The sequence below is a fragment of the Choloepus didactylus genome, chromosome 3, assembly GCF_015220235.1.
Source record: "Choloepus didactylus isolate mChoDid1 chromosome 3, mChoDid1.pri, whole genome shotgun sequence".
In the NCBI taxonomy this organism is placed as follows: Eukaryota; Metazoa; Chordata; class Mammalia; order Pilosa; family Megalonychidae; genus Choloepus; species Choloepus didactylus.
This window is the reverse complement of record NC_051309.1, coordinates 153,504,627-153,518,034: the sequence shown is the minus strand read 5'-3', so window position 1 is coordinate 153,518,034 and position 13,408 is coordinate 153,504,627. Positions and strand designations below refer to the sequence as shown.

Sequence of the window (13,408 nt, the reverse complement as noted above, 5' to 3'; positions counted from 1 at the left end):
CACAGTGTTCAATGAAGACTAGGTACACAAAGTTTGTTGATTGAAGGAAATTTGGTAATCAAGCTGAATAATATTGCATGGAAAAACATGGTATAATTTTGAAGTAAGTTTACCGTCATATAATACTCATAAAAGGAAGACAGTTTTAAAAAGATAGTTCTTTGAAATAAGCCATTCCAAGATGACCATTTTTAGGTTAAAACTGTTGAAGACATAGATTACAGTATACTAATTTTTAAAGTGTACATGTGTACAATAATATTTCATATCCTGAAAAGGAGAGAAGAATGAAATATTTACTGTATTCAAGTAAGATTTTTAAACACATGGGTGCTTTAAATTCTTTTATGGAAACTGAAAATACTAATAATGGCACTCCATACATAAATTAGATTTACATGTAGCAAAAAAATGCTATATTAGTAAAACTATAAAGCATTCTTAATTTCAGTAATATATTTCTTCTCATTTTTAGAGTAATGAAGATTATTTTAATAATGTTGTTAACATGATTAAAAAAAAGTAAGTACTGTCAAATTTTAAATTATCTGCTTTTTTTTGTTTTTTCTATCTTAGTTTTTTCTATCCATTGTATTATTTCACTAGCAATCATATTCTTTTTTAGTAAGTGTGACTGTGAAGAAAGAACCTGTAGTTCTTTCTAAGCTGTGATGAAGTGTAGTTTATGATTTCCCTAATTTGACAGGTTATCTACCTACTAGAATCCCTGTTTTTTATATCCTCCATGGCATCAGTTGCCTCTGATAGAGGTGAAATGCAAGCACGTACTCATGAATCAATATGAAATTATTAAGATGATAGGGATACATACAGAACACACCTAGCTGTCCACATCCTTATGTTCAAAACATATGGAACAGACTTATTCCAAATCTCTGTGTTCAAGTGAGTGTTGCAACTTTTGAAAGACCAAATCACTGCAAAGAGGCAGTGTTATGGAAGTGTTATGAGTAAGGCAGTAGGAGAGCATATAGAAGAGGAAGTATTTAACTACTTACAGACGTCAACAAGGATTTTCTGAAGAGGTAGTATTCGAGATGAGTCTAAAATTTTTAGAAGTAGTCATTCACCAGGCAGAGGCACTCAGGGAGAAGGGGCAAATAGAATTGCTTAGGAAGGAAGAAAGGCAAAAGAAAGAGTATAGTGCACTGAATGGTGGCCCCCTAAAATGATATTTCCATATCCTTATCCTTGGAACCTGGGAATCTTATCCTGTTTGGAAAAATAATCTTTGCAGATGTGATTAAGTTAAGGATCTTGAGATGAGGAGATCATCCTGGATTATCGGGATGGCCCCTAAATCCAGTGGCAAGTGAGCTTATAAGGGACACACGGGTGATTTGCCAGGTGGAAGAGGAGGAGGCAACGTGACCACGGAGGTGGAAAGTGGAGTGATGGATGCAGCCACAAGTCAAGGAATACTGGCAGTCACCAGAAGCTGGAAGAGGCAAAAAATGGGTTCATCTCACGGAGCCCCTGGAGGGAGCATAACCCTGCCGGATTTCAGACTTCTCACCTCCAGAACTGTGAGAGAATAAATTTCTGTTCTTTTGAGCCATCAAGTTCCTGGTAATTTGTTAAAGTGGCCTCAGGAAGCTAACACAGAATTGATAACAAGACTGGGAGGCTGCTGTAACAAATATCTAAACATAAATGGAAGTGGCGAGGGTAAGAGTACAGACTAGAATCATGTTGTGAAAAATTATGGAAAAAGGCTAGAGTGCCTTGAACAGAAACTGTTGGTAGATATATGGACCCCAAGGCCACAGGAAGAAAGTGAGGACTCAGAAGAAACAGAGGAGCATGGAAGAGAAGTTCCCTTTGTCCTAGAGAATATGTACTTGGTCATAAACAGAATGTTGTTAGAAATATGAACGTTAAAGGTACTTCTGTTGAGGGTTCAGAAAGAAATTATGAACGTATTACTTTTTGTAGGTCTTCTCTTTGGGATAATAAAGGATTACTTTATACCTGGATTGGCCCTAAATTTGAGAATATTTCCTAATTTTTAAAGAATCCAACTAAGGTTTTAGCATTCGTGAGCAGTATTTCATATACTTTAATAATGTACCATTGGTCTATTATTATTAATATTAATATTAACCTTTTACAAAAAGATGTTAAGATATACATAGTCCTCCAGTGACTTGTGGAGAGGAGTCAGACTTAATCTTTTCTTGCTAAGGTAGCCTAGTTTTGGGAGTCCCATTGCTATTCAATAGGACTCTTATTAATTGCAAAATTATGTATTTATAATGTGATCTAGTATTCTTGTTCTTGTGCAGATACTATATTATTGTAACACAGTAGCTCCATTATCTTCAATCTGTCAGAGTACATTTCTGATTATAAACTTAAAAAACTTCAAAGCACCTATAATTTCTATGAAAGGAAATAAATTTTTATTATATATTTTAATTTGTTCAAATGCCCACAACTGATTTATAAAAGTAATACTTTGGCTAAAAGGTATGAGTTTTATGGTGCTAATATCTAGTCTCAACAACTGTTGTAACGTGAAATAATTCAAGTCAAAATATTACATGGATCTGCATAAGGAAATTATTTTTTAATAATTTCCGATATTTCAGTAAATCAAATATTCAATTATAAGCCTCCATTTATTTCTATTTATAGATTCAAAAGGCAAGTGAGTTCTGGATCCTTAGAGGTCATTTCAATACCAGCCATTTTTTATCCAAACATGTTAAATGCCAAGCGGTCAAGTGAGGACTCACAAAAACAACAGAGGTATGATATAACAGAAAATAAGACCCTTACATAACAAACTTCATCTGAGGAAATATTGGAATCAGCATCTGATCAATACTATTTCAGATACTATGTGCTAGCGCTTGTCCTCTTGGCTTGGCAAAAGCTGATGACATGTCACACTTACCTACTCTGTGCTGAGTAACTTCAAGTTGGGTAGTGTGAAATCAGACATGGTAAGAGCATTTACACCAAGGAAGTAGGCAAATGAGACGAATCAGGGTTTCCCCCACTCCGGAGAGCCAGTTGTTAAACATTTACCCATTTACCAGCATACTACTAATTGTGTATATTTACATGTTTATGGACTATAGTTTAAAAGTCATAATAAAGGAAAAAAAAAAAAAAGAAAAGCCTGGGATTTAAAACCATTACACCCAATTTATCTGTTTGGTCATCTTAGGCAGGTAATTTAGCTTTTTTTTTCTTAGCTCCCTCAACTTTCCAGTGTGTATAATGAAATCAACACTACATATTTGGAAGAATCACTGCGAGAATAAAACATGATATTATTCATGAAAAACTTTGATAAATTAAAATCTCTATTCAAATACAAAGAATTATTATTGTTTATTTATAGATGTGGGAAATGTAAAAATTTGGTTCCTCAGAACTCAGTCCAGTGAGAAAGACATGTCAGAATTCAGAAAAACAGATCTTAAACCAGGAAACCTATTAGTCTTGTTTTGTTTTTAAATTATGAATGGTAAGTCGGCTTCTAGAAATCTTGAAAGAGTTTTGGTTTGTTTTTAAAATGATGGCCCCTCGTTATACCTGGATTTTGGAGTCACAAAGCTGAGAGTCATCGTAGACCCTTCTTTCTCCTTCATTCCTTTGTGTTTGTATCATTTATTTTCTTATATCTCTCCACTTCATCCCTCTCCTCTATATTCCACTCCCTTGGCCTTAGTTCAGGCCTTCATCTTTACAAATCTATTTAGGCTCCCTAATTCTAGCCTAGCCAAGCCTCTATTTCAATCCACTGTCTATACCACAGCCAGAATGATCTTTTTTCTTATGAGATCAAGTTCAAAGTTTCCTGCATATCGGAAGAGGCCTTTCATGATCTGGTTTCTGCCACGCTTGCCATGATCACCCCCTGCCTATTTTCAGTCAGCTTTCTGTGCTGTGAAACCAGAGTGGCCATGCTGTCTCACACATTTCACGCCTTCACACATATGGCTCCTCCTTGCCTATCTTACTGTAAGATAGTTATCAATGTTAATACCTATTTTATAGCACTTATCCAATTGTTCTAATTTTATTATTGTTCTGTATGTTCATATATACTACGATGCCCAGAAGGGCAAGAACTGCTTTGGGTATCACTCTTTGTATCCTCAGGTCTTAGCTTAGTATTAAATTAGAATAAAATTTCTTTATACTTTCATTTGAATAAGACCTTAACATCAGAAAGAATATTAACTTTATTATATAGAACAAAATTTGACTAACCAAAATGTGAAATAAATAGATTATGCTTATCCTAGTCTAGCATTGGCAGATACTTCACTGTATAAAGATGGGGAAACATTTTAGTATAACTTTTTAATATAAACATATTTTATTTTACCTGATGGAGATAGTGTTCTATGTTAGTAACCTATAAGAAAAGGCCTTTAATTACTGGTATGCTTATAAATAAAAAAATAATGGTGAAAATATTAAAAGATGTTTTTGCTTATCTTTAGTTGGCAAGTCAAACAACTGTTGGATTTTTGTTTTTTGATGCTCTATGCCCAACCTAAGGCCATGTATTATTTACAGGTAAGACTTTCATGCATATAATTTAAGCCAAAAGTATTCTTTTTCTAGCTCTTTTTCCTTCCTTCCTTATTGTATTTCTTCACATTACTTTGTACCCAGAAAATAGAAAATACTCAATATATTAAAATTCCAAATTAAACTTGAAGGTGATTATATATTAGTCTGCAAAGAAAATCTCAAATTAGAAAGCAAAATAGAAATTACACTGCCTACATTTCTCTGCCCACAAGTTTATTAGATTCAACAAATACATTTTGAAGCACTTAAAACATGTCAGACATTTTACTAAGTTATGGGGTAACAGTGGAGAACAAAACAGACAAGACTCTTTTTATAATGTTACACTCTAGTGCAGGAGGTAGTTAAAAGTTAATAAAATAATAATAGAATTTTATTAATGCTATGAAGAAAATAAATAGGTTGCTATGGTATGCTAAGTAATGGCCTCCTAACATGTCCATGTCCTAATACCTAGAACATGTTTCTATTACCTTTTATGACAAAAAAAGACTTTGCAGTTGTGATTAAGTTAAGAATCTTGAGATGGGAGTTTATCCTGTATTTTCCAGGTGGGCCTGATGTAATCACAGGCAGAAGAAGGGCAAAGGGGTCAAAAGAAGATGGGACTGTGGAAGCAAAGACAGATTTGAAGTGCATCGCTGCTAGCTATGAAGATGAAGGATAGGGTCATATGCCAACGAATGTAGCTCTAGAAGCCGGAAAAGTTAAGGAAATGGATTCTTCTTAGATCCTCCAGAGGGAGCATGGCCCTGCTGATAACTTGGGTTTGGTATCCAGTAATAAAACCATTTGGACTTCTGACCTCCAGAACTGTGACAGAATAAATTTGCGTTGTTTTGAGCTTCTAAGTTCATGGTAATTTGTGACAGCAGTAAGAGAAAACTAATATAGTTTCTATGACAGAGAATAATAAGAGTGGCACACACTGGAAAGAAGGCCATTCTCAAGGGGAATCATATAAAATGAGGCTTAAGAAGAAAGAGAAGAGTTGGAAGATGAGGAAGCAAGTGTAAAGGTCTCAAGGCATCTACGAACTTAAGAAACTAAAGAAGGTATGAAAGGTTCAGAAAGGTAGCAATGAATTTGCAGAGAAGAGATCTGGTCAGGACAAGCCTTGTGGGCCAAAATAAGTAGGCTTGATCTTAAAACAAGTACTGTGGGATGCTATTGAAGGGTTTTAAGTATAGGAGTGACGTGTTTCAATGCAAAAATAACAATGGGATATCAAAAAAAAATCTATGACATGGAAATTTAAAACAACCACTCATAAAATAATTTATTGTATAAAGGAAAATCTCAAAATGAAATTATCAACTATTGAAAAATTAATGGCATTGAGAGTACTACATATCAAAATCTATTAGACTTAATTAAAATCATACTAAGAAAAATCCTAGCTTGAAATACCTATAAAAAAGCAGAAATTAAAAATAAATTAGCTAGCCGTGCTATTCATGATGTTGGAGATATAACACATTAAATCAAAAGAAAGTAAAAGGAAAGAATAAGAGCAAAAGAAATTTGCAAAGTAGAAACCAGTAAAAAGATTATAGATTGGGTAAATAAATTAAAAGTCTGTTCTTTGAAAACATTAATCAGATATACAAATCCTTGATAAGGCTGACCAAAAGAAGGAGAGAAAATATAAAAAAAAACAGAAATGAGGGGGAAAAAACCCCATATAACAACATATGTAGAGGAATATTTATAAATTACAAAAGAATATCATGATTGCCAATAAAATTGAAAGTATATCTGAAATACACAATTTCTTAGGAAAATATATTTTACCTACCTAACAATTAGAATGGGAAAAATTGAATAAAATGCACATAAAATTGAAATTACTAAAGATTACCAGGGCTTTACCACTGTTTAACATTTTTTTTTAAGTTTCATAAAACACATTGATTTTATTTTCATAGATATAAAAGCGATTTTTATAAATTCAAGTTTCTCAGTTTTACTCCTAACCAAAGTTTATGTATTGACTTTTATAATGTGGTGGCACATTTTATGACCACGGTAGTTTTGCAAATACACATGACAACTGTGGCTGTTATGCTTCTAATGGAGAGAGGTAAAAAATGCATCAGTGCAAAAGAACATTTTACATACTCTTAGCATAATGATTAATGTAAATTTAGGAATACACAGTGTGTGCACCCTCAAGAAAGAAAGAAACTCCACAAAGTTTTCTGCACTCAGATATTAGAAAGGCTCTGTAAGGTTTTACCAAACACCTTTATCATTATAGTTCTAAATGGTATTGGGGAGGGTAAAAAACTAGGACGCTCTTTTTAGCTGTGGTCCTAAGAATTCTGGTGTAACTACATGGCAGTGACACTGTGGGACTGTGAAGTTTCCCCCATATGGCTAGATTCTAGGTGACCATATCACAAACTTAAAAAGTATTACCAAAATACATAGGCAGTTGAGAGACTTCTTAGTTTAAAAGCCTGGAAAAGAACTATCTCATTTTTGAGAATTTTAAAACATAAATCCCATATCTCTCTGTGCTGGTTTGAAACTCTTATGGACCCCAGAAGAGCCGTGATCTTCTAACCTGATCTTTTTGGGCTGAACCTTTTGATTGAGTGTTTCCATGGAAATGTGACCCAGTCAACTGTAGGTGAGCCCTTTGATTAGATCATTTTCATGGAGGTGTGGACCCCACCCATTCCAGGTGGGTCGTGATTAGTTCACTGGAGTACTTAAGAGAGCTCAAGAGCAGACACAGATGCTGATGCTTGGAGACACTTGGAGATGCAGACAGAAGGACATTTGGAGATGCTAAGCTAAGAGATGAAGCCAACCCAGAGTTTGCCCTGGAGAAGCTAAGAGAGGACCCCTAGATGCTTAGAGAGAAACACCCTGGGAGGAAGAAGCAAGGACACACAGGAGCTGAGAAAGTTGCTGAGACAGAAGCCCAGAGACATTTTGGAGAAAGCCATTTTGAAACACAACCCAGGAGCAAAGGACCAGCAGATGCCAGCCACGTGCCTTCCCAGTTGACAGAGATGTTCCAGATGCCATCAGCCAGTGTTCAGTGCAGTATCCTCTTGCTGATGCCTTAGTATGGACATTTTTATGGCCTTCAGACTGTGACTTTGTAACCTAATAAATCCCCTTTATAAAAACCAATCCATTTCTGGTATTTTGCATAATGGCAGCTTTAGCAAACTGGAACACTCTCCTACAGAGAAACTTTTTAAAGCATGGACATGACTTTAAGAAGATTGAGAAAACGCATCGATAGTTGTCATAAAACTTTCATAGATACTCTAAGGCACAAGTGTTCAAAACAGCCTATTCACTAAAATATCACTGCCTTGTACTTTTAGAGGTGCCAGCATGCTGTCCTTGCAGTGAGAGGACACATAATGCATCCCTAGTTAAAAGCACCAACTGCCACTGGTTAACTTTCGATCAGTTGTTTTTGAATCTGTTATACATAGATACTTCTACATTATTTAAATTGTTCAAGAACATAGAAAAAAATCTAAAGATTGTCAATTTATTCTGCAGGGAAAGTGTATCTCTGATAATAAACTTTACAAGGAAATCACAAAAATTATAGACTAATTTTATTGAAAGATAGATGCAAAAGTCTGAATAAAATTGGCAGAGTCCAGCAATTTATTCAAAGAGTAAGGCTATTACAAGTATGTAGGGATGGCTAACATTAGAAAAGGTATTAATATAAATGCAATACATCAGAGACTGACAAACTTTTTCTGTAAAAGGCCATATAGTAAGTATTCAGACTTTATAGACCATCTGATCACTGACATAACCATGGAACTCTGACTTTGTAGTGCAAAAGCAGAAATAGACAATACATAAACAAGTGTGCATGGCTGTGATCCAATGAAACTATTTACAGAAGGAGGTCTCCAGTTTGGCCCCACAGGCCATAATTTCTCTACCATTGCAAAACTTTAATAGCTTACAAGCAAAGAACCAAATGATTACATCAATAGATGATGAAACATATGATAAAATTCAGTATTTCTTCCTGATTTAAGAAGAAAACATTTACTAAACTCAGATTGGAACTAAATTTCAATACCACCATAAAAGTAATTTATCAGAAACCAAAGGCCAATGTCTTTTATGATGGTGAAATATGAGTACCATTCCCACTTATATCAGTAAAAAGACAAGTATTCATCATTTTTCTAGAGGTCTCAACCTATGCAATTAAAGAGGAACAGAGATATTTGAGAGAGAGACAATTTTTTTAGATAAAACATTACTAAGAAAAATTAAGAGAATTAATATAAAAATTATTAGCGCTAAGTGATTTCATTGATTAAGATAAATATGAAAACAATATTATGCTATATACCAGCAGTAATCAGTGAGAAAATATGTTTCTAAAAGATCCATTCATAACATGATCAAAGTTTACAAAATGCTTAGGAATAAATTTAACAAGAAATGTGCACTTATAAAGAAAACCATAACCTTTCTACTGATTTTCCCTTTTTAAATTTGATCTTTTATTATGGAAAATTTAAAACATACAAAGAAGTTCAGAGAATAATATAATGAGCATGCATTTGCTCACCACCCAGGAAGCTTTCTATTCCACACAAGCTTGTGTGCAAGGAGAGAACAATCACATTTTGCTCATTACTAGTGTTTTAGTTTCCTCAACTTCTCAAGCAAATACCATGCAATGGTTTGATATAAACAATGGGAATTTATTGCTCACTGTTTTGAGGCTAGGAGAACATCCAAAACAAAGCATCATCAAGGTGATGCCTTATTCCTAAAGACTGTGGCATTCTGTGGCTGGCTGCTGGTGATCTTTGGTCCTTAGTTTGTCACATGGCAAGTCACATGGTCACTTCTCCTGGCCTCTCACTTCTCTTCCAGTTTCTACTGATGTTCAGCCTTCCAGCTGCTCCCTGTGGCTTTGTCTTTGTCTGAATTTCATTCTACTTGTAAAGGCCTCCAGTAATAGGTTTAAGACCCTTCCTGATTGAGGTGGGTCACACCTTAACTGCAGTAACCTCATCAAATATCCTACTTACAATGGGTTCACATCCATAGAAATGGATTAGGTTTAAGAATATGTCTTGCTGGAGTATATACAGCTTGCAACCCCAACTAGCTGTCCACTCTTGGCACAGGGCCTAGTGCACAGTAGGTGCTCATTAAATATTTGAGCAGTTTAATGAAGAACAGATGCAAATGAATACTTGAATAAATGGAGAGAAGTATGAACTTCAATGGTGTCAAAAGAAAACTGAGGCATCAATAATAATCAATATCATAGGTTTATTGAAAGAGAAATTGCTTGAGCTCAGAGACCTCAAACCAAAGTAAGAGTCTCAAATTGTTTAGAAAGTTACATCGGCTTGTAAAGATGATCAGGGGATTTCCAAAGGGGAAATTACAATAATTGGTTGACAGTTTCCTTATTATAAAGGAGGGTCTTACAAAGTACAAAATGATATGCATTGTTTATTTCAACATATTTGTCTACTTTTGATATGTTTTCCCTGTTGACTTGAAACCAGCTCATTTTCAATTGTTGATTAAACTGCAAGTTTTGCAGTGTATGTTCAGCTTTTTCAGAAAACCCTAAAGTTCCCATCACTTCTCAGGAAAGAAAGCCACTCCCAGCAATCCAATGTGGGCAGCCAATTTGTTTTATTTAACGACGGGTATACTCAGTGTTGTAAAGACATCAGTTTCCCCAAAGTGTATCTATAAAATTAAAGTAATTTTACTCAAAATAGCCTTAGGTTTTTTGTTTTGTTTTGTTCTTGTTATTTGGGGGTAGAGAGTAGTGGCAAACTGACAAGTTGCTTAATAAGTTTATCTTGAAAAATAAAGGAGGGAGAAATTACAAATAAGATTTTGAAATAGAATACGATTAGATAATGTGCAATTGCATTGCTGACTAGCAAAACAATAATAATAATGCAACAGAATAAACCATACAGGAAAATTGGCAATTATCCCCAAGTTGATGTATAAATCTCTATCAAACTCCCAGCAGGCTTTTTTTTTTTTTTTTTTTTTTTTGTAGAAATTTACCAGCTGATTCTAAAATTTTCATGGAAATGTTGAGGACTTAGAGTAGCCAAAACAGTTTTGATAAAAGAAGAACAAAGTTGGAGGACTTTCAATTCCCAATTTCAAAACTTACTGTAAGACTATATTATCAGACAGTGTGGAATTGGCCTGAGGATAGACACAGAGATCAATGGAACACAATTGAGAGTTTATAAATAAATCCTTATATTTATGATCAGTTGTTTTTTTCCCTTTCTCTCTCTCTCTGTTTTTGAAAATTGCCATCTTACAAATTACTCAGTTAACACAAAATAATAGCTACAATAACAATAAATATGCTTGGTCAGCTGTTACATTCCTCCCCCCACCCTTATTTTTGTTCATTCCTCAATCTTGAGGGGTTTGGGACAATGACCATTCTGGCTGCTTTAGGCTGAGGAGGGATATAGATATTATGGGGCAGAGGAATGGAATTGTTTTGCTTGCAGTTGAAGATACCCCCTGCTCTCAGAATGGGGCTGATCCATTTTGTTAGGTGTCCATGGCAGGCCCAAAGAACTAGAGAGTGAGAGTTGACTACATATCTGCTGGGTTTCAGAGCTCAACCAGTATAGGAACAATCTGGAGGCTTTAAGTCTCTGAGAAATAAACCTAACAAGTAAATAGAAAATTGTAGATTCAAATAAAAGAAGTAGAAGTATCATTATTAGGGGATTTATAAGTGAATATAGCTAAGTTACATTGGGGAAATAGCTTTTCAAAGATTCTCAGATAGAACCCCCTGAGGGGGTGATGATTTCATGGAGCCATGTGGCTTACCTATGGTGTCTGGACATCCCTAGGGCCCTCAGAAGCATTTTTGAATACTCTGGCAGTTTGTGAAATCTGGTTGACCTGAATAAGAGTAACCTCCAGAATGACTTCCCAATTCTATTTGAAGTCTCTTAGCCATAAAAACTTTTTTATTTCTTTTGTTCAAGGTCTTTCTCTGAATGCATTGCTGATTAACACTGGGCAATAATTTCTCAGTGCCAGGGAAGCTCATCCCTGGGAGTCATGCCCCATGTACGGGGATGGTAGGGAGTTTATTTGCAGTTTGGCTAATAGAAAGGCCACACTTGAGCAACAAGGAGGTTTTCAGGGGGTGACCCTTAGGCATTAATTATACTGAGGTTTAATATCATTATTACAGAAATGAGGTTCCTAGGTACAAGCTTTAAGATCGAGGGCTTGGCTTATTTTTTTTTATTCATTTTTATTGAGATATATTCACATACCATGCAGTCATACAAAGTGTACATTCAGTTGTTCATGGTACCATTATATAGTTGTGCATTCATCACCAAAATTAATTTTTGAACATCTTCATTACCACACACACAAAAATAATAAGAATAAAAATTAAAGTGAAAAAGAACAATTAAAGTAAAAAGAATACTGGATGCCTTTGTGTGTGTGTGTGTGTGTGTGTGTGTCCCCATTTTTCTACTCATCCATCCAGATACTGGACAAAGGGGAGTGTGGTCCATATGGCTTTCCCAGTCACATTGTCACCCCTCCTCATAAGCTACATTTTTATGCAACCGTCTTCAAGATTCATGGGTTCTGCATTGTAGTTTGACAGTTTCAGGTATTTACCGCTAGCTATTCCAATTCATTAGAACCTAAAAAGGGTTGTCTATCTTGTGTGTAAGAGTGCCCACCAGAGTGACCTTTCGCCTCCTTTTGGAATCTCTCTGCTACTGAAGCTTATTTCATTTCCTTTCACATCCCCCTTTTGGTCAAGAAAATGTTCTCCATCCCATGATGTCTGTTCTAGATTCCTCCCCAGGAGTCATATTCCATGTTGCCAGGGAGATTTACTCCCCTGGGTGTTGGATCTCACAAGGAACCCAGGCCAAACTTACCTTTCGTATCAATTCCCATAATTATTGGGGTAGGGCATGGTTTCAAGATACTGAAATTCATGGAATGAAGTGGTTGAGTTCTAGTCTGGTGAACCAAGGACATACACATAAAATTGCATACTAATTTACAATGTGAATTCATTTGTTCAGCAAATTTTTATTAAGTGCTACTATGGTTTCCTAGGTGGGCGCAATACATCCTGCTATAAGTGCCAGCTACATGCCAGGAACTGTGTATGCAGAGGCAAAACAAGATATAGCCACTACTTTCGAGAGACTTTTAGTATAATAGAATATTTAGATAAGTAAACAATATAACTTGATAAGTACCAGGAAGCTGTGAAGTACTTAGCTCTCTAGCTCCACTTTGCTTACCTCTACTGTACACCTAGCCATTTATTGAGCCCTTGCAAGGCTTTACATGAAATACTATGATATGGATTATTATCTAGTATTATCTCCATTCTGAAGATGAGGAAATTGAAACTTACAATGATCAAATAGCTTGTCAAGGATACACCTGCAAAAAGGGCCAGAACTAAAGTTCAAACCCAAGCCTGACCACAGCAAATCCACTTATCACTCCTAACCTACACTTTACGAGTAACACAATTCTATGTGTAATTCTTCACATAATGTGTCAGATGAGTCCATTTGTACTGTATTTGTGAAATAAAAGCTACTTGGTCCTAAATTAGAAACTGAAGTACACACACAGATGAGAATAAATTCAGATCAAGAGACCCTTCAGAAGATTCAAACTGAATGTTATTTAGAAAAGAAACTGATCATTTCTGATTTGGCTAATCTCAGAGTCAGAAAATGAAAATTGGCTAACAGCAAATGCTCCCAGTGACTTGAACTAAAAATAAAATTATTACTTCATA

General features: G+C 35.2%; 1 protein-coding gene across 1 annotated transcript in view; it reads left to right on the top strand.

Moving 5' to 3' along the window:
* The window catches only part of MGAT4D (MGAT4 family member D), a 103,533-nt gene that overhangs the window by 62,029 nt on the left and 28,096 nt on the right, over positions 1-13,408 (top strand). Inside the window, exons 5-7 of the mRNA XM_037831483.1 lie at positions 476-522; positions 2,659-2,772; positions 4,485-4,560. Of these exons, the coding sequence (XP_037687411.1) occupies positions 476-522; positions 2,659-2,772; positions 4,485-4,560 (237 nt within the window). The remainder of the gene's footprint in view (positions 1-475; positions 523-2,658; positions 2,773-4,484; positions 4,561-13,408) is intronic.